Raw genomic sequence first — 23,721 nt, 5'->3', positions numbered from 1 at the left:
AAACAGACGGGGCGATCAACCGACCACCAAAGAGTTACCTCAACCCTGCCCCGTCCATCGTCCTTATAGTTGTAACAGAAGGGTAGACATCCAACTCCTACAACTCGCGAGTGACAGGAAATCACTCGGCTTTTATCGTCTCCTATTTAAGCAAAGCATCTACTCGGTCCAACAGCTAGTGTTCAGATCATGGGAGCTAAGTCATGCATCTAGGGTTCCAACCAACTCCTATACGTAAATGCACAAGCATGTTTAAGGAAGGCATGCGCAAGTTTGGCAAAACATAGGGGATTCATGCATCCGGGGCTTGCCTTCAAGCGAGAAGGAAGGAAGCTGCTCTTCTGCTTGGGCAACTTCGGCTTTTGGGGGCAGGAGCTCAGCTACACCGTCGTCTTCTGGCGCCGGGTGCAGCTCGTAGTAGCCGTCGGCGAGACGCAGCTCTACACGAATGCAATGCAAGAGTTAGCATAGATGGTTATTTCAACAGCAAGAGGTAGGGGTCGGAGGAAGGAACTTAGGATCTGACCCTTAATCTAGAGAATTTGGTGTGCTAGGGGTCCTCAGACTCAACGCTGAAAGGTCTCCAAGTTTTACACATACACCCTCGGTTCGAAGAAAAAGATACAGCCGAGCCCTCGGGTGAGGCGGAGAAGGGTCGACGGAACAGGCAGGGTCGGGCGAGACGGAACCGGGGTCGGGCGGATAGGAGGGGTCGGGCAAAGCGGACAAGGGTCGGTAGAACAGGCGGGGTCGGGCGAGACGGAAAAGGGGTCGGCAGCTTACCTTCGTCTTACAAGGAAAGCTTGGGGTCGGGAAAGAGCAGGTTCTGGCGGAGGAACTGGAACACTAAGACTTGCAGCGAAGATGTCCGGCGGTGCTCCGGCGGCAGCGGCGCTTCTTGTGGGCTCTTACGCAGCACGGAGGGGCAAGCGGTTGGGTGGATTGGGGGAAAGCGGTGTGGAGCGGAGAGGAGGGTTCCTTAGGGACTTAGTGGGGTGACGCCGTGAGCTCGAACAAAGAGCAAGAGAGATGGCAGCTAGGGCAAGGGAAACTCCGGCGGGGCTCGCGCATTCCCTTTTATAGCGGCGCGGGAGTGAGAAGGGGAGCGGCGCGATTGCCGGGGAAGACGCAATGGAGTGCTCTGCCCGGGCGGCGATTGAGCGACGAGGGCGGTGGAGCAGGACTCCGGGGATGACGCCGGCGGTCATTGGGCATTGGCGTCGGGGCGGCGCAGGCACGGGTTTGCCGGTGGTTGAGATTTGGTGGAGGCGGGCGTCGTCGTGCAGTGGATCTGATGGAAGTGACTGGGAAAACGGCGCTAGGAATGAGGGCGCACAGGTGAGAAGACAGGCGGCTGCGGGCGCGCGGGCGAGCGCGGAGCAACAGATTGTCGGGCGGCTTCTGACAGGGCGGGAAAAGGAGCTGTCGCTGCCGTGGTCGGGGTTGGCGGAGGAGGGATCGTCGTGTAGCGAAGACCGGGCGGCGCGACTGTGGCGAGGTGACGGAAAAGACGGGCGACATCGGGCTCTGCGGCCGGGATCTGGCGAGGTGATGATGGGCGCGGGCGGCGAGGTGCTGCAGAAAGGTTGCAGAGGGGCTTCCGCTGCAATTGGGGAGGAGGGCGCGAGAATCCATTTGGTCGCGGGCCGAAGATGAGGCAGAGCGGCGAACGTCGAAGGAATTGAGCCACGCGACGGGGGAACTCTAAAGCGAGCATGCAACTCGAGTGCGCCTGTCGCGGGGGATCTGGGAGAAAAGATCTCGTGGGCCCACCGGTCAGATTGAAGGGAGGTGTTGGGGAATGACTCAGAAAGATCCGGCGGGTGAGTTGGGGTCAGCGGGGTCGGAACTAGAGGCCAGCGGAGAGGGGTCGGGTCACAGGGGTCGGGACCGGACTGGAGGTTGAACACTTAGGCTTGGAAAACTAAGACAGGTGATCAGGGGCTCGGATTCAGATTAACTCGAGAGATTTTTGTCCGAGGCCGTCACACTATGCTTGCTTCCAAATATTTCTTAACATATCATGACAAAAATGAGAATAGAACTCCATCACTGAGTAGCTTTGGTTGGACTATGGAAAAACTTCAGACTCCAGGACAGAGCCTTAAGATGTTCAGGATGGACCCACAACTATTCTACCAGCTACATGATTTGCTAGCGAGTTCATATGGTCTTGAGTCATCTGTGCACATAAATTATATGGAATCACTTGCTATGTTCCTCCTTGTGTGTGGCTAAGGTATGTCGAACAGTGCTATCGATGGTATATTCAACCATTCTTCAGAGACTATCAGTAGAAAATTTGAGGAGGTTTTAAATTGTGTGGTGGGCATGTGTAAGGACTACATAAGACCTATTGATCCTAACTTCAGTACTACACACTCGAGGATCAGTAATGATCGGAGGATGATGCCACATTTCAAAGATTGCATTGGTGCACTAGATGGTACTCACATTTTGGCAACACCACCTCCTCATGACCTCATAAGATATATTGGCCGAAGTGGCAAAACGACACTAAATGTTCTTGCTGTTGTTGATTTTGACTTGTGATTTACATATGCATCTATTGGACAGCCTGGATCTATGCATGACACCAATGTGTTGTTCCATGCACTAAAACATGATTATGACAAATTCCCTCACCCTCCTGCAGGTATGTTCATATTCTGTTATAGTTGTCATAAGTGTGCACATGGACATATTTAGAATGTAGCTCATATAATTTTACATATGTGCTTAGGAAAATATTACAATGTTGATGCTGGGTACCCGAATAGACCTGGCTACTTGGCTCCATACAAGGGCGCAAGGTACCATGTGCCAGAATGGAGGAGGGGTCCTGCTCCAAGCGGTGAGCATGAGCTCTTTAATCATTTGCATTCAAGTCTTCGTAATGTGGTAGAATGTGCTTTTGGAGTGTTGAAAATAAAATGGAGAATACTTCTCAAGATGCCGACTTTTCCATTGGAGAAGCAAATGATGATCATTGCCGCAACCATGTGCCTTCATAACTTCATTCGTGAGAACAATGCACAAGATAAACATTTTCGCAAATGTGATCGGAATCTTGATTATGTGCCTACCATACCATCAAGATATGCACGACATCTTCCTTCCCAAAATGCAAGTGATACATCAACTTCTGAATCAAATGATCGAGCAATGGATAGATTCCGTGATGACCTTGCAAGGGCGATATTTCTGTCTAGATTATCATGAGCATTATGTTGGCTTCTATGGTTGATGCGACGATTATGTCTCATCTTTTGTAAAAACCACTACTATTAATGCTGAGGACTATGCCTCATCTTTTGTAAAATCCAGTAGCTAGTAATTGCAAATGAGCAAAGACGTGACCATCAGAAAGACACAAACCATCTAAAAGATGAGATCTAGAAAATATTTCTATTTATTTTTTAATTTACATGAACTAAAATTATAAATGGAAGGGAAACATACAATTCAGCTAAACAATCAAGTCATATATCAAGGGGCATATTCGACATTTGACACCTCCAATCCATTCATGAAAAATAGGGTGGAGCTGTTTTGCCAAACGTTTTCCAAAACGGCTTCAACTCCACCAGAGAAGCCACTCCACCAGAGGAGCCAGAGCCGGAGCCGTTTTCAGAGGAGCCGGAGCCCTGCCAAACTGGCCCTTAGTTTCAACCATCGAACTCGAAAATCATGAATCTTTAACTATCCAACTATTAAAACCATGAACATTTAATCATCTAGCAGTTTTGGTTGGTGGTTTCGCTAACGTGGACGACACATGGCAGTGGAACCCATATGTCAGTGTTACCTTCTTCCCTTACCCCTTTCTCTCTCCCTCTAGCCATTTCTTCTTCTTGGCACCGCCACCACTGGCGCTTGCTCCAGGCCGCCACGCCATGGCCTCACGCCGCCACCGCTGCCTAGACCCTCTTGCTCACCGGCGAATTGTCGTTCTCCAACCTTACCAGACTCGTCGGTGGCGGGTAGTCCAGGAGCACGTCGGGGGCTGTCGTCCGCTAGGTCTTCCAGCTCGTCCTGCAGCACCTTCACCTGGTTCTACAGCCCTAGGTTGTTGCACTGCTGCTGCTTTCTACCACCACCATCATAGCCGGCTTGCTTCCGGCCGCGGCATTGTAGTGCCACCCCACCGTCGATGCGTCGTCGGCACCGCTCTTTACACCTGTTGGATCCGCGATGTAAAATGATTTGCTAAAATAAGGAGGAGGCGGGAGCCGGGAGGAAGCTGAGGCGCTTGAAGGTTGGGCGCACTTGGGCGAGCTCCGTGGAGAGGCGGCGGCGGAGCTCCTGATGGGTGGCGAGAAGGCGACGGTGGAGTGTTGAGTGCGGGCTGCAAGTGGCGAGGAAGGCATATGACACTCCTGTTCTTGTGTTGCGACCCAACTCTCTGTTATTCCAGCCGTGCACTTGCAGGATCAGAGTTCATTCTTCAGTCAGCAGAGATGCATCAGAGGCGAAGAATGCAGGGAGTCCCGTCAAGTAGTCTTTGCCACAAGACTAGAGCACCCCGTGAAAAAACTTTAAAAGGTGGAATCGATGCACCAAGCCATCCCGGAGATCGACTTGCCCAACAATCTGAAGCGACGTTGTGCCATTGTTACTCGTCGTTGCAAATGCGTTGCTACTTGCAGGCTTGTGGCGGGTCTAGCTAGCTAAGCGGCCACCTGCGAACGGTCAATTACCCTGATGCGAGATCAACTCTGGCCGCCGCCGCCGCCGCGGGAGCTGGGAGGGAGCTGAGGCGCTTGGAGACGGTGTGCACCTGGGCAAGCTCGATGGAGAGGTGGCAACGAGATCTTGACGAGTGGCCGGCTGAAAGGACCGAGATGTCGCCTAAAGGGGGGTTGAATAGGTGAGATGATCAATTTATAAAACTTCAACCCACTCAGCAACACTGCCTAGGCCAAATCGGTCAGACCGGTTCACCAGATCGGTCTAGGCAAGGTGACACACAAATGCTGCTTGAGTCCCTCCTAGACTTGTAGCACCAACCAAACTTGGAGAGTGGCTTCTGTAGATGATTTCCAATAGAGAAAAACAGTTCCTGCACACAAGACAAGCACACCCAAGTAGATCGAAGAGAAAGCACAAGTAAATTGCTAAAAATCAACAAGTGAAGCAAACCAAAATGAAGATACAAGGATTTGTTTATCCGACGTTTAGATTCACCGCAATGAATCCTACATCTCTGTTGAGAAGCCTATTGGAATACGAGTCTATTTCAACTCCCTTCCAACAAGTCGGGTTTATTTCAACCACTTTCCTTGTCCCCACTAGTTGATCTTTTTCCTTGTGAAGGCAAGATCGGAGCCCTCACAAACTTGCCGCTGCTCACCACACCTTGGGAGCTAGCCGGCGACGCCTAGCCATTTAGGAGGCACACCTCTAAGAGTAACAAATGCTTCAAAGGCTTTCTCGACGTGAACCACAAGTGCTCAAGTTATGGATTGCTCTTTTCAACTCACTAATGTTCACACAAGATCACTCTCTCAACCCAACTTAAAGATTTCTCAAGAATCACTCAAGACTCACAAAGAGAGGTTCGGGAGAGCTTTTCTGGTCACTGGATGGTGTCCAAGTCGTGTGTAACTAGACCACCAAAGAGGGGTCAAGGAGTATATATAACCCCACAAACCAGAAACTAACCGTTGTGGCAGATCAAACCAGTCAGACCGGTTGCTAGACCGATCAGACCGGTCTAGTTTGAAAAACGAGCCGTTGCCCTTGGACCGATCAGACCAGAACCGATTTGGCTGAGTTAGCCGTTAGCTCATTAAACCCTAGACCGGTATGCCAAACCAGTTAAACCGGTTTGGCTGAGTTAGCCCCCAAACTCTCAAACACTCACCTTCAATTCACCTACTGGTTGAAATAACTATTGTTAGTTGAGCTGGGACAATAAGCTCACTTAAGGATTTTCTCAAGACCAATCTCACAAAGGTCAACTAGGAGCACTTTTGGTATTGTCAATTAGCTAATGTTGCATTTCTCTTGATAGTATGTCATACCTATACTCAAAAATAAATATAAACACTATATCATCCACTTGTTGAACAATAGTCATTTGAGAGCTCTCAACATAGCTATCATCTTGAGCACATCCATTGAGCTAGTGACTTAAGATTTTCCCTTATTCATGATAAGATATACTTGAATCCTTAAGTCACTCTATTTTACCAATCATACTAGATTAGATGCATTGCATTGCTTCCCTCGGTAAGGCCTAGATATGATACTTCGAAACCTCCCGGATACTAACCACTTCACCTTAGCAAAACGCACATAGTCCTAGCCGTCACTTGTCCAAAACTTGCTTAGTCCCTCGCTCTATATCTCGCTTTATTTCTTCACCTATTCTTCCCACTTTGAGTTTAGCTTCGCTTTGACATCAACAATAAAATCCCATTTGAAATTCTCTTCAAATTCTTATTCTTGATTGATAAAGAATCTCTCATGAATTGCAAGCTTCCAATAACAAGATCAATATGTAATACATAAGCTCATGTCTTTTTATCATATGTACATGAAGTCTTGCAATTACTATTTGTGAATATTACTATTATTTTCTTAATGATCCCTTTACTTGTCAATCAAGCTATCACATGATTTAGAGACTTATAGAACAACCATAAAGCATATCCCCAAGTTTTACTTCCCCCTTATTTGTCATTGATCATACATTTCATCACGGGATCACATACTTGCTTGCTTTTCTTTATTGTGAGCCATATAATACATATTTAACTTATGAGACAATATCACGTCATAAATATGAGAATAAAACTCTGCTCACAATCTTAAGCAAACAAGTTAGTCTTTTAATCATTTTGTCATTCAATTCACTAAAACCCACTTAGGGGCCTAGATGCACTTTCACTGGCGTGAAGGGCAGCGAGAAGGTGATGGTAGGAAGGAGCGGAGACCATTTTGGATGGGTCAACAGCTGCGGCGGATCGGAGGCAGCAATTTGGGAATTTGGGTGGAGGAGCCGAAACGAGGACGAGAGGTTTGGTGAGGGCTTGGTGTTGGTGGGGGCAACGTTGGCAGCTACAGTCCTCGTGTGGACCTGCCACTGTTGCGCCGAGTAGGGCAAGCTGCACGCCGTCGGCCTCGTCGCATCGCTCCTTCTCGATGATAGAGCGTCAAGGGGAGGGAAGAGCCTGACATGACGTTTGGGCTTGCTGAGTCAGCATGGTGACATGGCCGGTCAATCCATCGTGGCAATCAAAACCACTTCAAACGAGTCAAAACAGGGTGTGATGGCTATTTATACATGGTTTATACAGTTAGGTGGTTAAAGATTTCTAGTTTTCAAGTTCGATGGCTGAAACCAAACCGAGGCTATAGTTCGATGGTCAAAATGGACTTTTTTCCTATGGAAAAATAAAGGAAAGAATGTATTTTTTTATACAAATCATGACATTCATCCTTCGTATTTCATCTGATACAAATCAAACTCTTAACTAATTAAATCGGTGTATTTATCATACCACCTAGGATTAACAATGCTTTAGTGCCATATAATGGTAGTTTATACCGTGTTCAACAAGGCGCTATTTCACGCTCACCTAGGTGCTAGGGGGAAGGTACCACCTTGCCCGGGGAGGTGGCGCTCTAGGTGAACTGGGACATCATGCCACGACGGCAACACGTGGGGACTCCGGCTCGCGGTGGCGTTGGAGGCAGGGACGCTAGGCTACGGATGATATGGGGATGTTGTCCTGCAGCAATAGTAGAGGAGGCAAGGATGGATGGTGGGGAAGGTTGGGGCGGGTGGCGGCAGAAGTGGAGGCAGGGGATGGATGGTGGGGAAGGTTGGGGCGGGTGGCAGCAGAAGAGGAGGCAGGGGCAGGCGGACAGAGAGAAAGAGGCAGAGCGGGTGGAGTAGGAGGAGAATATAAGTAGTGCTTATTACATATGCTATGTCGAAGATTTAAACCACATATGAATTATTAAATCCTCTAAATTAGCTAACCCAATAAAAATTTTATTGGAAAAATTAACGGAACCGATTAGCGACGGGCTCAATATTAGATGGCATAAACTGATGTTACAGACACTAAGCAATCGTTAAATAATTAGCTAGGGTTAATTTGCATCCGATGAAATATGTGGTCACACTCTCGTCATGTTCGAGGGACGAAAAACACAATTTTTTTTTAAAAAAGGAAAAAAACCCCACTGCTTACGGCCCTCGGCCGGATGGCCCCGAGTGCGTGCTCCTCTTTCTTTCCCTCCTCTGCTTTCCTTCCTCCGCTCCACCCCGGCCTTTCTTTCCTAGCGGCGACGACAGTAATAGCGGCCACTCTGGCAGGGTCTTCGTAAGGCGCGATTCGTCGGCGACGAGCATCCGACTGGTATGCCTGCATATTCCCATCCCTTCCCCTCCTCCTGTGCGAAATCAAACACCCAAAACCGTGATTTATGCTATCTGTATTCGGATCTGACCATGTATTTACCTGCTAAACTTCGATTTTTTTGCAAAAATTATCAGGTGTGCATGTGTACACCCATGTCCTGTACTGGATCCGCCCCGGGTGCTTGCCATGTGTTGATTTACCCCTCCGTGGATGCTTAGTTTACCCATCGGTGCCAATAATTTTGACCCCTTACGTGACCTCACCTCGCGAAATTGGCCGGATGCTTAGGTTCTTTCTTTTGGGTTCAAGTTTCATGTTTGTTTTTAGGCCTTAAGATCAACAAGTGTTTGCAAACCAAGACCAGCGCTCCTTTTTCTTTGCATGCTTGTGAGTTTTGGCATGTTGTTCTGTTAGGTGAGCCGTAAGAGTTTGTCGTCTCTGCTGAATAATGTTGTACTATAGTAAGTTCAGCTAAACAAAATGCATTTATTGGTGGTTTGTAATATGCTACTGCAACTAATTTCTTCAGCAAACTTTTATGCGTTACACGTGGCAGTCTCAGTTAATGTAGTTATATTCCAGTTCCCTTCAGATTTTGCATTTTAGGACAGCTTTAGATATATATGGATGGTTCTAACTTATTGCCTCTAAGCAAATTTGCTACACATTCGAGGGATCCCAGAACAGTACCTTAGCTAAAAAAATCTCACGGTTAACCTACTCCCCTTATGGAAAAAAACGTCGCAGAGCTACATTTCAGCCATTTACATGTGATTGCAAACAAGAACATGATTTTGGCAATGGCATCATGGATGAAAATTTAGATCAATGTAGAAAGTTCACAAAAGCACAAGTTGTCAACTTATCTCAACACTTTATCATCCTCGCGTTGACTTAACATGCTAGCTTTCCTGTTTGGTATGTAACTAATGTTCCTCTATATGTCTGCTGCATAATACCTTTACAGTTATACTGCTACGCTTGCTTAGTAGAGGCTTTTGTTCCAGTTCATGTTTCCTCCTATTCTTTGTTGTGCATTTGATCTCCTGTCTTAATTGCCTGTTGCAATTCACTACCAAATCAACCATAATTGCTCGCTGCGCTTAAAAGGAAAAAACACCTTGGAAAATGTATAGACAACTAGGTGCCCAGGTTCTCTGCAGGTGCCACAGTTTGTCAGGCCACCTTGATCACTTTGGGTAATAGTTGCTAGCTGAATTTCGCTAATCTGTGAATAATTACAGTGTGCTGCTTATGCAAATAAATAAATCCAAGTTTTGGACCTTCCTTTCTCATCATATCATGTCAACCTGAGCAGTGAATTTGTTTTGCTACTCAGCGTTTAATCTTTGTTTTTGTCCCCCACGTTTTGATCATGGTTTACATGCTCCAAGAAGAATTTTTGTCTAAGAGGATGGTGTGGAGCAGATTTAGTCGATATAGCACAAAATAAACTACATCATAGAGATGCAGATGTGGAATTGGTTTGTCCTCAGGGCACATTTTCTCCACTGACTGGAAAATCTGGAAGTTCCACATACCGGTCTCTGATCTCTAACTGTGGTTCTTTCCTTTTTCTGTACAGAAAGATGATTAATCTTTTCAAAATAAAGGGTCAAAAGAAAGAAGAGGCGGCAAGTGCTGCTGGAAAGGCCCCTGTTAAGAAGCAGTCTGCTGGGGAGCTCCGCCTCCATAAAGGTTTGTTAAATTATAGGCAAATCTTTCTTCTACCAATCTGTTCTCTTTTTTTTTGAGCACATCATTTATTTATATAACCCGAACTAACTGAAAAGATACTCTATCTGTTTCATAAGTGAACTGTTTGCCGCTGCTTGTTCCAATATTTAAGGCCCACATAAAACAAGGTAGCATTTAAGGAGTTACTTCTTACTAGTAAGGGTAGACATTTACAATTTCCGTATCCTCTTCCCTACTATAGTTTGAATGTAGTGCATATGCCTTTTAGACGCTTACAAATTTTTCTTAGATCCTCTCCTATCAACTCCTTCGGTTCTTTCCACCTCCCATGCTCTCTTCTCTTCCATACTTAAACTTGGTCCCATACTTCACTGCCATTCCAACTCCATTGCCACACTCTCTCCTTGACGCTGCCTGTGAGATGACGCTAAACAATCTGGTGAGACCTGCACTGCTGCCTGTCCCCCTGCCACCACCAACTCTCCTCGGTCCCCATCTCACACTGCCGCCAAAAGTTCCACATCCTCCACTAAAGTGTCACCTCGAGTAGCTGCTGGCTGCTGCAAGCATACCCTTAGTCCCAGTGATCTTTTTGTTTAAAAAAAAAATAACGATGGAGCACGCTTTCTTTAGAGCAACTGTCAGCTATTGATGGCTCCCGGCACGCCTCACCTTTGGATCCTAATGTAAAATAGCATGTGATGCATGAATTCTTAAACGAGGTGCCAGTAATCAGCTTATTGATGTTACTGACTAATTTCAGGGTTTCCTGTGGGTCCCAATTGGATGTCCCTTGATGATTTATTTATGTGGTTAGTTCTATCTGAGCCTTGCAGATATTAGTGAGCTCAACCTACCAAAGACGACATCGATTTCTTTTCCCAATGGCAAGGATGATCTAATGAATTTTGAGATCATCATCCGACCTGATGAAGGATATTACATGTAAGTGACTATCTTTAGGGTAGTTGCTCTGCTGCATAATCAAGTTAAGAGAATCTGTTCCAATTGTAACTGTAGTTATTTTATGGCTCTAGAGGAGAGGTTCTCAATTCAGTGTACCTGAAAATAGTTTAAAAGTCACTGCTATGCTGACCACTACCTAAGTTAATGAGTTCACTTTTTTTATCATTTTCTGAGCATCTTTTCCTCATTATGTTTGTTGGGTAGTATCTTTGCTGCCAGCTTTGTCAATTTGCTGAACCTTTCCCAATTTGATTGTCTTTTTACTGCCTTTTTTTAGGGGAGGCACTTTCGTTTTCACCTTTCAAGTGTCCCCATCTTATCCTCATGAACCTCCGAAGGTCAAGTGCAAGACCAAGGTATAAGACAGTATCCTGTACATCCATGGTTCCTTTCTCTTTATCCACTGAATTAGTGAATTCCATTTCCGATTAATCTATTAATCTCTTTGTTGTTATATAACATGCGTTCAGGTGTACCATCCAAATATTGATTTGGAAGGCAATGTATGTCTGAACATTCTGCGTGAAGATTGGAAGCCTGTTCTTAACATCAACACTGTTATTTATGGCCTGAATCTTCTTTTTACGGTATTTCAGCTATCTTGATTCATCATTAATTCAAATAATATATTTGGAAAACAGGAAGATGAAAAGTACTGTTTGCAATCGTGCATGCACTGTTTCTTTTCCTATTGTGCATGCACAGTCACCATTCGAATATTGATCCTGAGCAAGACCTAAGTAATCCATAAATTCTCCAGTATGTATACTACAGTACTAGTAAAACTGAATTTAACCCCTAACTATTCTAAGGGAGTTAAAGGGACAGTTGCTTGTAGCTATTATAATGGATATATTTTGCTATTTACTCGTTTGCATCCCATGTTTTATTGTCATTGACCAGTCTGTTGTATTGTCAACATACTAGCAAAAGTAGACGGAGCTTGTATTCGTGACAGTTAAAATCATAAGTTTTGGTTCTTAACCATTTTTTGAGGATGTCATCTTGGAGATACCATGGTTACATTGGAAAAACATCCCAAGGGAAAAAAAACTTTATCAATATTTACGCTTCATTTTTTGCAGGTTATCTAATGTTTACATTGTTATGTGTAGCAACCAAACGATGAGGATCCGTTGAACCACGAAGCTGCGGTTGTCCTTCGTGACAACCCAAAGATGTTTGAGGCAAATGTTAAAAGAGCGATGGCTGGAGGCTACGTGGGCCAACACTATTTCCCAAGATGCGCTTGACTTGATGGTGCTGGCTGCGAAACGATATCTAGTGCCGCCTTAAGCCATCTGGGCTCCTTGTATTAGCACCAGCGCGCCCAGCTTTGCTGATTTGTGTGGTTCTCAGTGCGCGGGAAGTGCTTCTGGAAGCAAAATTGAAATCGCCCATGGCGTGATGTGCCTGTTTGCCCGTCCGTCCTTGTGATGTGTTTAACACCCGTAAATTAAATTTGGTGATGAGGTGGTGGTACAGATGACAAGGATATGTATCTGAATGAACTGTATAATTTGATAAATCCTAAATGATGAATGGGAAATGAATTTATAAGAAAATTGTTTTCTTTCCTCGACAAGCAAAACAGTTTCAGGCGGTATTTGTTAGCAATTCCCTCAATTAAATGGTGTAACTGTAACGCTGGTCGGGGAACTAAAACCAAAAGGGATGCTGCTGCTGCTGTGAAGGTGAACGTTGTGGAGAAGAAAAGGAACAATATGGGCCAGTCCGGGCTGGGCTGGGCTGGCCTAGCAGACAAAAAGTTGCCCAGCTCGCCCGTGGAATTCAAAGCGCCGCCGTGTTATCATCCCTCTGGAGGGTCGTCGTCGGCCTCTCCTTCGCTTCCTTCGCTGGGAGGTTTTCTTTCTTCCCGGCCGACTCTTCTTCGAACCTTCTTCTTCCAGTCAGTCGTCCTTGCTCCTCTTGCCCACGAAAAAGCAGCGGAGCAGTACCATCCATACTGGAAAGCAGGTGAATTTCAGAAGCAACTCGAGAAGAAGAAGATCATGGCGTCCATGGAGGGCCTGATCGGGCTGATGAACCGCATCCAGCGAGCCTGCACGGCCCTCGGAGACCACGGGGGAGGAGGCGACCTGCCCACCCTCTGGGAGTCGCTCCCAACGATCGCCGTCGTCGGAGGCCAGGTGCAGCTCTTCTTAATTTCTCTCCGATCCTCTTCCCCTCATTTCCCCGATCGCTTCCTTTTGAGCGCAGCATGCTTGCTATAGTATTTATTTCGTCTCATTACTAACCATTATTTGCATGTTTCCGTTTATTTTTATTGTGATACTACCCAATTACTTACTGATTCATCAGTAATAATTGTTTTATCTGGGTAACAGAGTTCTGGCAAGTCCTCTGTACTTGAGAGCATTGTTGGCACCGATTTCCTTCCCCGTGGATCTGGTCAGTTTAGCTATTTCTATTCAATCCAACCTTTTTTTGATAGTACATCATTTGATTTCTTCAGAAGAATTTAGGGGATAAACTTTCTCTGCGTATTATATATACAGGAATTGTCACGCGGAGACCACTAGTACTGCAGCTGCACCAGACAGACAATGGATCCCAGGAATATGCAGAGTTCTTACATTTGCCAAAGAAAAGGTTTTCAGACTTTGGTGCGAACCTCAGCATAATACCCCCCCCCCCCCCCCCCCCCCCCCCCCCCCCCCGCGCGACTATGGATCAAAACTATAGCATCAGACATCTCTAGGAACCTTCCCAGTTTCTAATGCACGGTAACTTGATAAAACTGACATAGCAACAGCATGCATATAATGTAGCCCGCAGTTTGTTAAGTTGAGGCCTCTCCATTCCTCATTTTCTGTGTGCAAGTTGACACTCTACTAACAAATATGACATGGTCAACTAATATCTCTGTACTGTGGTGCAGCCCTTGTTCGCCAAGAAATTGCAGATGAGACGGACAGACTGACTGGGAAAACTAAAGAAATATCTCCTGTCCCTATTCAGCTCAGCATCTACTCGCCCAAGGGTAAATCTATATTTTTTTTTCGAGCAAGAAGGGTAAATCTATTTGCTTTTGACCTCTTCCTTCAATCTTCAATTTATATCATGATGTATGTCAAATGGCGAATATTTTTCAACCTTGCAAGTCCAATTGAATGATTGTATGAACATGTTTCCATATTAGGATGCTTCAAACCGCATATCAATCACTTGAAAGAATTATCATTTTCTGAATTTTGTAGCCTGCTATAGCTTGTCATAACTCATCCCTATTGTATCGTTTTGTACAGGTCTTTTCATCACATTTTGGGTTAATAATAGTTTTACGCCTTTTCTTTGCAGTTGTGAACTTAACGTTGATTGATCTTCCGGGGTTGACAAAGGTTGCTGTAGGTAATACTATTCTTCTATTAAAAAGGAATTTTTGTTTTGTGTGTGCGGTGTTACCATTCATCTCTGTCAACTTGTTGATTTGCTAATACACAGAAGGACAGCCTGAAAGTATTGTTCAAGATATAGAGAATATGGTTCTCTCATATGTTGATAAGGTAACTAATTAACGAAATAATATTCCATTTTAACTATAGAGTCTTCACAACGAGCCCTTTGTTCTTGTATTACTTAATCTAGTTTTTGTTTTCAAAATGAATCTGTAATCTGTTTTTTTGGTCCTTTAACCATTCACATTGTAATAATTTATTCAGTACATGTAGCTTTTCCATATCCGACATGGGCATCTGCGTTTCATCATATTTGATAAGTAACATATAGATACTATTAAAGAAACTGTTTACTAGTAAACACATTTTTGCCTTTGTCTATCTCTAATTCTCTATCACTGATTCCACATGCATGGCCAACCTCCTGTTGATACAACAAGATTCCTGGCTATGTGGAGTATTCTTTTTAGTTTTCACCTTGGTGGCCATTTATGTAGGTGATAATAAGATATTCATACACGTTTTGCAGCCCAACTGTATCATTCTGGCTATATCTCCAGCAAACCAGGATATTGCGACTTCCGATGCAATTAAGCTCGCAAAAGAAGTTGATCCAACAGGTGCTAAAATTTAGTGGACATAGGGACAATTTTGACATCTATACTACTACTGTGAACTTTCATATTTTATCCATACAATGAATATAAAGTTTGTACATAATAAGGTGAAAGGACTTTTGGTGTGTTGACAAAGCTGGACCTGATGGACAAAGGAACAAATGCTCTTGATGTAAGATTAATCTTGTCTATCCTCTCTAACTTGAACGTTGTCAACTTCAAAAGATCAATTTGCTTATTTGTCTTGTTTGTTTATATCACACCTTTCTGACATCTGTAAGGTTAACGATTCGTTGCCCACCCTACCTTGAATATTCATGTTTTTCCCCTTTAAGGTTCTCGAGGGAAGGGCCTATCGGCTGCAGAATCCTTGGGTTGGAATTGTCAATCGCTCGCAAGCAGATATCAATAGAAAGGTTGACATGATTGCTGCAAGGGAAAAAGAAAGGGAATATTTTGAAAGCAGTCCTGATTATGCACATTTAGCAAGCCGCATGGGTTCTGAATACCTTGCTAAGCTTCTTTCTGAGGTACCTGGAGCTTTTTAAAGCTTATTTCTTGGACTTATCCAAACAAAGCTGCCTACAAAGTAATTTATTACAACATTTCAGCATCTTGAATCTGTTATCAAAGCACGCATTCCCAGTATCACAGCGGTAATCAATAAAACTATAGATGAACTTGAATCAGAGCTGGATACCATTGGGAGAGCTGTGGCTTCTGATCCAGGGGTCAGTCCTTTGTATCATATTCTATAATCAATGTAATCATGGGTGTATTTTCCCTTATCGATCTTATGATAACTCTCCATAAATCCCAGGCTCAACTTTACACCATATTGGACCTCTGCCGTGCTTTTGACCGTGTTTTCAAGGAACATCTTGATGGAGGGTTGGTGTCATCCTTCTTTCGTATCTCATTTTGTTTCTTTTAGTACATAGCATGAAGGATTTACTTAATGAACCCTGCTATTCACTTGTTAATTAAATGTCAAGTAGCACATGATAAACCATCCGTTACCTTTATTTCACCTGCATGTTCAGTTATTCGACCAATTTTTTCACTCCTTTATGTATTTTCCATTTTTGTTGTGGTGCTTTAGGATTCCACGATCTTGTATGGAGAACATTTTGAAAAATAAGTCCTTAATCATTCAGTTTATTTTTAAGTGTTGTTACAATGTGTGGGATATGAAATATTTCTTGTTTGTGTTAACAATTCACCTTGTATTGTTTTGTGGACTCTTATGCAATTACATTATGTTCTTAGGTTTATTCTGTTCCGTAAACTCTTTGCTGCCTAACTGCAGGAGGTCAGGCGGCGATAGAATATACCGTGTGTTTGATCATAAGCTCCCTGCTGCTTTTAAGAAGCTTCCCTTTGATCGCTATCTATCTGTGGAAAACGTCAAGAAGGTGGTCTCAGAAGCAGATGGCTATCAGCCCCATCTTATCGCCCCTGAACAAGGATACCGTCGTCTTATTGGAACTGGCCTCACCTATTTCAGGGGACCAGCTGAAGCCACGGTTGATGCGGTAAATTGACTACTCTCCATGGCTTTTGTGGCAGAACCGCTAAATTAAAAATCTAATTAAACGTAATGGCCATCATTTGAACACATCAGGCGCATTAACTTAATGGTTTAATCTGACAGCCTGCATTTACCAATATGCGGATCGAAACAAACACCAGAAGTCTCACGCGCAGGTGAGCACAGATAGTACATACATGACAAAGTTCGTACATGTACGATTAGTGCGGTACATTGAGTTTTACAAACCGAGTTCAAATAAAAATAGTTGAAGAGTTCAACTAGAATTAAAATCAAGTAAAAAATAGTTGAACAGTTCAACTAGAATTAAAATCAAGTCTAACATTATTGAAGTCGAAACTACGATACACAAAGCGAATGGTAGATCGCACACTTCAGCCCACAAGTGTGCCATCTGGGGCCAACAAGTGACTAAGCATCCGGTCCAGTGATTTCATCGGCATCACGGCAAATAAACTTAGTGCAACAAGGATAGAAATCTATGTCATCCGGACCTGAAATAAATTAAGTAACAAATCCTGAGTAACTAGTACTCAGCAAGACTTACCCGACCAGATGACTCCTAGCTAGCATGCAAGGCTTTTGGCTCTGAGGTTTGTTTTGCCAAAAAGCAACTAAAAGTAAATCCTTACTTTCAATATTGTAGCCAAATTAAAATGAGAGTAGCTATTTTCTAGATTTGCAGGAATACAACAATCAATGTGGATAGATAATTAATCAAACAACAATATTATCATCATCATAATTCCACTTCTTTACTACGAAGTGACGAAGTGATCGAGGTTCTCTTATCCGAGAGATACGGCAAATCGATTCGATTTAATCCTTGCACGGAAAATCTAACCACACATCTCGCGTGCACCACGCAGGCCACATGTTGGCAGCCTTTCCCAGTCTTCACTATCGAACGTCTGAACTGCCCCACCAAACCTCGTTGATTGAGCCCTACGTGAGACCCTAGGCGTACCTATGCTCCGCGGCCACTTAAACTACCCGGGTGGTAGGTAGGAGTTCACACCCCGCTGCCAGTCAGGTACTACCTCCTACTCCCAGTATGTGATTGACACAAGCGGGGTCATACTATCATATAACCACATACTAATATCAATGTTCCCATCCCCACCTGATTTCCAGTTTCAACATGTGATCTAGTCTCAATATTTATGCCATAAATAATAAATAGACCTATTTCTCGCGAGTGACAGGAAATTACTTATCTTCTACCAAACTTAATTAAGCATGACGGAGCTAATGACCTACACATACTAGTATAACCAGGGGAACCTATGGATCATGCATCTATGGTTTCATTTAACTCCTAGAAACATAAATGTATAAGTACATAAATAAGAACACTGTATATTTTGGAAAATAAGGGTTATACTCCGGGGCTTGCCTTCCTACTGCTGCTCAACGCTAGGATCAACCAGGTCTTGCTGCTCCTCTAGTGTTCCCTGCGGCTCTAGTGCTTCCTGCTCCTCCCGTGGTTCAGCCACCAACTCGTATACCATGTCAACAATTGCGTTTTCTACATGAATGCACATGCGATGCAAGATTAAATGATGTTCATAAAGCATACAACAAAGAGCAGCCATTTATCGCACATAAAATATAACAAACTATGCAAGAACAGATGGAATGCTACAAAGATGAGGCTCAGATATAAATTTTACCATGGTCCGAAGTACTTTCTTAAACAAGTTATTTAATCCAACACAAAAACATATCCACATTTGCATAAAGGAAGAAAATGGCTAACTAGTAAATTCTTATGTTTTAAACATGAGACAACTAGAGATGATCAGTATTATCAAATCTCAGAACCTAAACTGAGTTATTAACACTATAAAAAAATCAGTTAAAATTTTCCAGAATTTAAATTAATAGAATTTACATATAATCATTTGATTTGCACTATGGTAAATGTAGATAGGAGCAAAGAAAATGCATTACACTAACTTGTGAACACATTATGGTCATGAACAAGATATAGCATGGTTAAACTACTGAAAAAGTATCTTACATTAATTTACCAAGATTTTATATAAATAGAAACTATTTATAAATATAAGATCATGTCAACATGGTGATAAATTTATTTAAGCATCATCCTATAGTTTCTGGACATGAAAACTTGACAGAAACTAATATTCTACCAGAATACTTTACTATTAATTTATCATGATTTTTGGATTAACAGAAATATTTATACACATAAAGCTTTTTTAAGCACACACTAATTTTTACCAATGGAAAAAGAGTCATTTAACCATATATATCATTTTTCATTTATGAAGAAGTCCAAAAAAAGTTCAACAAAAGTTTTTTCACATTTTTTACATTTTTATTTGATTTACTATGCATTTTACAAGTTCACAGGCTATTTAATCATTTTCCCGAAAAACCAACACCCTACCCAAACTTTTCCTAGTCAGCTTTGCCCAGCCACCCTCCTCTACGGTCGCTGACGCGTGGGCCAAGGGTCAACAGATCCAGGCCGGTCAAGACCGAGTCAAAACCGGAGTTCACCAACTTTGACCGGCGATATCTCTTCGGCGGTGAGCCGTCAGGCGACGACGACACGCCCAAGGTGATCAACGACACGAGGCGCATCTACCCATGTGCTTTTCGCGCACGTACGCCGGTCGAAGCATGGCCTGCGGCGAGTGGCGGCGCGATGGGGGCGGCGACGCAGTGAACTGCCGCGGAAAGTAGCCGGAAAAGCGAAGACGAGGGTGATATGAGCATCAGTGCATCGTGCGTAGCTCACCAAGACGGTCGGCTCGGGGAGAGGTGGTCGGAGCTAGGCCGTCGACGTGAGGGTGGCCGACGGCAGCTCGCGGCACCCGGCGGACGGGGAAACTTCAACCCCCGGCCGTAGGAGCCATGGCCGGCGGTGAGGAGTGGTTGAGGATGGAGCTGGGAGGTGAGGGAGGTCCGGTTGGCTGCGATTTGATTTTGGTGGAGGGAGAGGGGTGAATTTGGGCCGCGAATCAAAGGTGCTCGACTCGGCTCTGCTTTTGGATTGGCCCTGCTGGAGGAAGAAGAAAGGGGGAGAATGAGGAAGAGGAAGAGATGAGGCCGGCGACGTGGAAAGGATAAGCTTGCGGAGGACGTCGCCCATGCCCTACCGGCCAGAGGGCGCGGACTAGGAGCAGGGCCCAAGTACGGTGCAAGGACACTGCAACAATGAGGCAGGCTAGCGAGGGCGACGCTGGCGCGGACGTCGAAGGGATGGGCAGGTGCCAGGCGGAGCAAGGATGCCGGGTGTCATATTGGCGCGCGCAGGGCCGTGTCCAGCTCACCGCGGAAACCGGCGCGTGGCGCTGGCCCAGTTCGCCGGCCGGCCGATTGCCGCCGCGCATCATGCGGGAGCTAGGACGAGGAACAGGTTAAGGTCAAACCAATTTGACCGAATTTTGATTGAACTTTGAATTTCTTAAACTGGTTTACCAATTTGATGATCATCCTAAACACTAGAGGTGTTACAGCTTTCATATGTAATCCTGCTATTCATTGAGTTAATCTTCAATTAAATGATCAATTGATGATGTACACTTACTCGGGGCCTTCAATTAGTGATCTAGTCGTATGCACTTTCCTTTCCGCTCTACTAGTTGCATTCCGCATTGATATGGTCCAAATGCTTGCATTCAATGTTTGGTGAAATATCTTAGCTTCTGATTCTCTGTAAGGTATGTCTGACAAATCTATGTTCCACTTCCAGGTCCATGTTGTTCTGAAAGACTTGGTCAGGAAATCCATAGGAGAGACAGAGGTGGCTTCCGTTTTCCAATATTCCCTGTGCTTTCGCATCTTAGCATTATGTACGATAAACATTTAATTCTTGAAATAAGAAGAAAAGATTGACATGGTATGCGCGTTTTGCGGATTGCAGCAACTGAGAAGATTCCCCACTCTACAAGCTTCGATTGCGACCGCTGCTAATGAAGCCCTGGAAGGTTTTCGGGAGGACGGGCGCAGCACAGCACTTCGTCTAGTGGAAATGGAGGCTACATACCCGACGGTGGATTTCTTCCGGAACCGACCTCAAGATCCTGCTGCTGATGCTAGTACTAAGGGGGGAGCTAAAAATCATTCAGCGGACTCGTCGGTGCCTCTTGACCGCTACGGCGATGGGCACTACAGGAACATTGCCTCCAACGTGTCCCAGTACATACGGATGGTCGGGGACGAGCTCTTGAAGACGATCCCCAAGGCAGCTGTCCACTGCCAAGTGCGCGAGGCCAAGAGGTCTCTGCTTAACCATTTCTACGTGCAGATCGGGAAGAAAGAGGTAGTGTGTTTGTCTTGTCCCTGTACATGATAATAAATTGGTAGCTGAATTCACTCAAATTAATGTCGCTGTTTGATGGTGATCGGGAGCAGGCCGGGGAGTTCGGGCACCTGCTGGATGAGGACCCGGCGATGATGGAGCGCCGGCAGCAGTGCTGGAAGAGGCTGGAGCTGTACAAATCTGCGAGGGACGAGATCGATTCCGTGGCGTGGAGCAGCAGCAGATAGCTGACGAGGAGGATTGGAATAATAGGCACGATCTAGCTGCTAGCACTGCTGTCTGCCGATATAGTATATGGTAGTATACATGGTTGTTGTATATAGGTACCATACCGGGGCCACACAGACAGGACATGCTTAATTACATTACATGAGGAATTAACACATACAGTATATATGATTCAGAGATTATATTATTCGTAATCTAAACATCAACTGGGAATCAAATGCATGATTGATCAAGAAGCTAATTAAGTAGGATGCCTTGCCACCAGGATCAGATCAAATCAGAAATCAGTAGCTGGGCGCGGATCGGAGAGCGTAGCTGCTGAGTATCTGGCCGCAGTTTGGGAGCGGCTGGTCCTTGAGGAACCCCAGCGGGTTGGCGCGGCGCACGGTGGTGGCGAGCCCGTCGTCCGCCAGCGGCTCGACGGGGGCGCGGTCGCGGCCGGCCTCCTTCTCGGCGCACCCGGGCAGCGGGCTGCTCACCAGCGCCACCACGCACACCTCCTCCGCGCCGCGGTTGTCCACCAGCTCCACGCGGTACCGCCCCGCCGCGTCCGTCGCGCCCTCCGCCGACCGCTGCACCGCACCGCTCCTGCTCATGTAGTGCCGGCACTCCAGGCGCACCCGGGCGCCCGCGATCGGCGTCGTCGCGTTCGTCTCGAACCCGGCGCGGCAGGTGTCGCAGTACACCGAGCCCTCCACGAAGAAGTCGTCCTGCCGCACCGCCGCGACGCCAGCAGCCGCCGCCGACACCACCGCCACCGCGAACAACACCGCCGACGACCACCGCGCCATCATTAATGGTGGTAAGTATATATACTGTAAGTCCGTTATGCTGGTCTCCAGCGAGATGCGATCTGTCTTTCATCCCTATCGATATATAGTAGCAAGGCCCGAACGATCGATGGAGAGCAATTGTAGCTACTAGGAATGGCCATGCATATTGGCATATTGCAGAGGCCGTCCGTCCCTTGTTACATGTCGTGACTTAGACCAATACTGACCATCCAATCATCCATTTTATTATTATTATACATAATCTCATCTCCCTATACGTACATATACATGTATAGTTCTCGTACGACCTCTCTCAAAAAAGAATACAACAATCAATGACAATTCATAACTAAATACAAACATTCATGTGCGTATATACGTATGGCTTTAGCAAAGCAAAGGCAACTGATTAATTAAGCCATGAGGCCGGCGGCGATCAAGACACCGGCGAGAGCGAAGCCGGTGGCGGTGGCCTTGGTAGCGGCGGAACCGGGCGTGGACGGAGAGGCCGGGGCATTGGCGCCGGGAGCGCCGGCCGGGGCGAGGGAGGTGGCGCTGGGCACGACGTCGACCTGGAGCTTCATGCCCCCGGCGCAGTGGTCGGGGAAGCCGCAGATGAAGTAGCGCGTGCCGGCGGAGGTCAGAGCGATGGCGTCGTTGCCGGAGGTGTGGGTGTTGATGGGCCTAGCGTTGGAGCAGGCGTCGTAGTCCGCCTTGCTCACCTCCACCACGTCGTGCGCCTGCGGCGAGTACTTGAACACGATCTGGTCGCCCGGGTGGAACCGCTTGGAGGCAGCCCAGTTGGTGTAGTTAGTCTGCAGGTTCCAAGACCCGCCCGGCTCGCCGACGTTGTAGGTCGCCGCCGACGCCACGCCGAAGATGGCCGCTGCCATCACGGCCGCGATGGCGACAAATCTTGTTGCCATGGCACCGATAGTCAGGTAGCTAGCTGCTGGAAGGGGTGACAAGCAGAGGAGATCGCCGAGCGTCTTGGAGGTCGGAGGAGCTAGAGCTAGCGTGCCGCAGAGTTAGAAAACTGAGTTTGTGATGAATGGATGGATTGACCCGAGAAATTGGGGGCATATATATAGCACTTCTGAGATCGATGCGCCGCGCGAGGTAGGTGACACCTTCAGACGATTTCAGAGCTTATACTAGTAAAAGCTGTGACCTGTTCGCCTGATCGATCCCGGTGTCATTTCAACGCCGTCCGCGTACCTGCAGGCTGCAGCCAGTCAGCTGCGTATGTCTGCACCAGGAATGCCCATGTCTGCATCTTAATTAGCGTGTTCGGTATACCGACCTCGCGACCTGGTCCTCACGGCGATACACACGCAATGGCTGCGCGTTTGGTTATTTTATGGCTGTCGCCTATTCTTTTATGAGAAGGTTTTTTAAACCATCCAAAATCTATACTCATCTCTTATGTTGCTATAAAAAATTAGTTCTAATTTTACTCCCCTACATACCATACCATTGTGGTTACATACCCATAAGTTTGCTTATAAGGGTGATGGAAAAGGCGATTTTCCCTTATTTTTTTTCTTTACCGTGTGTCGTCGCACCAGACTATACTACTTACAATATCAATTTGTGCTGATGCATGATGCCTCACTTTTTTTTTGGCACTGATGGCGGTCGCAGGTCCGCAACACTTCGCCTTTGTGATCCCTGCACGGAGAAAAGAATATTATACGAAGCGATTTGCTCGACTCCTCAAGTTCGTCACCACAACTCTCTTCCTACACCATCGACTATCGCGAAGTACCATTATCTTCAGCGCTGGCTTTTAC

At 45.7% G+C, this 23,721-nt stretch overlaps 4 protein-coding genes across 4 annotated transcripts; 2 read left to right on the top strand and 2 right to left on the bottom strand.

The window, feature by feature from the left end:
- Positions 1-8,213: 8,213 nt before the first annotated feature.
- Positions 8,214-12,607, top strand: LOC117844634 (NEDD8-conjugating enzyme Ubc12). The gene is made up of 6 exons (XM_034725367.2): positions 8,214-8,375; positions 9,964-10,076; positions 10,913-11,021; positions 11,320-11,398; positions 11,513-11,629; positions 12,158-12,607. The coding sequence occupies exons 2-6, from the start codon at positions 9,968-9,970 to the stop codon at positions 12,293-12,295; spliced, it is 552 nt and encodes a 183-aa protein (XP_034581258.1). The 5' UTR covers positions 8,214-8,375; positions 9,964-9,967; the 3' UTR covers positions 12,296-12,607.
- A 243-nt stretch (positions 12,608-12,850) lies between these two features.
- On the top strand, positions 12,851-21,361 carry LOC117844633 (phragmoplastin DRP1E). Its single transcript, XM_034725366.2, has 15 exons — positions 12,851-13,192; positions 13,391-13,454; positions 13,562-13,669; positions 13,945-14,046; positions 14,364-14,414; positions 14,508-14,569; positions 14,991-15,081; positions 15,186-15,250; positions 15,414-15,608; positions 15,690-15,809; positions 15,899-15,969; positions 16,388-16,613; positions 20,358-20,408; positions 20,529-20,927; positions 21,020-21,361. The coding sequence occupies exons 1-15, from the start codon at positions 13,055-13,057 to the stop codon at positions 21,152-21,154; spliced, it is 1,878 nt and encodes a 625-aa protein (XP_034581257.1). The 5' UTR covers positions 12,851-13,054; the 3' UTR covers positions 21,155-21,361.
- On the bottom strand, positions 21,320-22,008 carry LOC117844636 (pollen-specific protein C13). Its single transcript, XM_034725369.2, has one exon. It carries the CDS (start codon positions 21,947-21,949, stop codon positions 21,440-21,442), a length of 510 nt encoding a protein of 169 aa, XP_034581260.1. The 5' UTR covers positions 21,950-22,008; the 3' UTR covers positions 21,320-21,439.
- A 143-nt stretch (positions 22,009-22,151) lies between these two features.
- Positions 22,152-23,055, bottom strand: LOC117844635 (mavicyanin). The gene has a single exon (XM_034725368.2). It carries the CDS (start codon positions 22,852-22,854, stop codon positions 22,342-22,344), a length of 513 nt encoding a protein of 170 aa, XP_034581259.1. The 5' UTR covers positions 22,855-23,055; the 3' UTR covers positions 22,152-22,341.
- Between the last annotated feature and the right edge of the window lie 666 nt (positions 23,056-23,721).

This window comes from Setaria viridis, chromosome 2 (assembly GCF_005286985.2).
Source record: "Setaria viridis chromosome 2, Setaria_viridis_v4.0, whole genome shotgun sequence".
NCBI lineage: Eukaryota > Viridiplantae > Streptophyta > Magnoliopsida > Poales > Poaceae > Setaria > Setaria viridis.
This window is presented reverse-complemented; position numbering and strand designations above follow the sequence as displayed.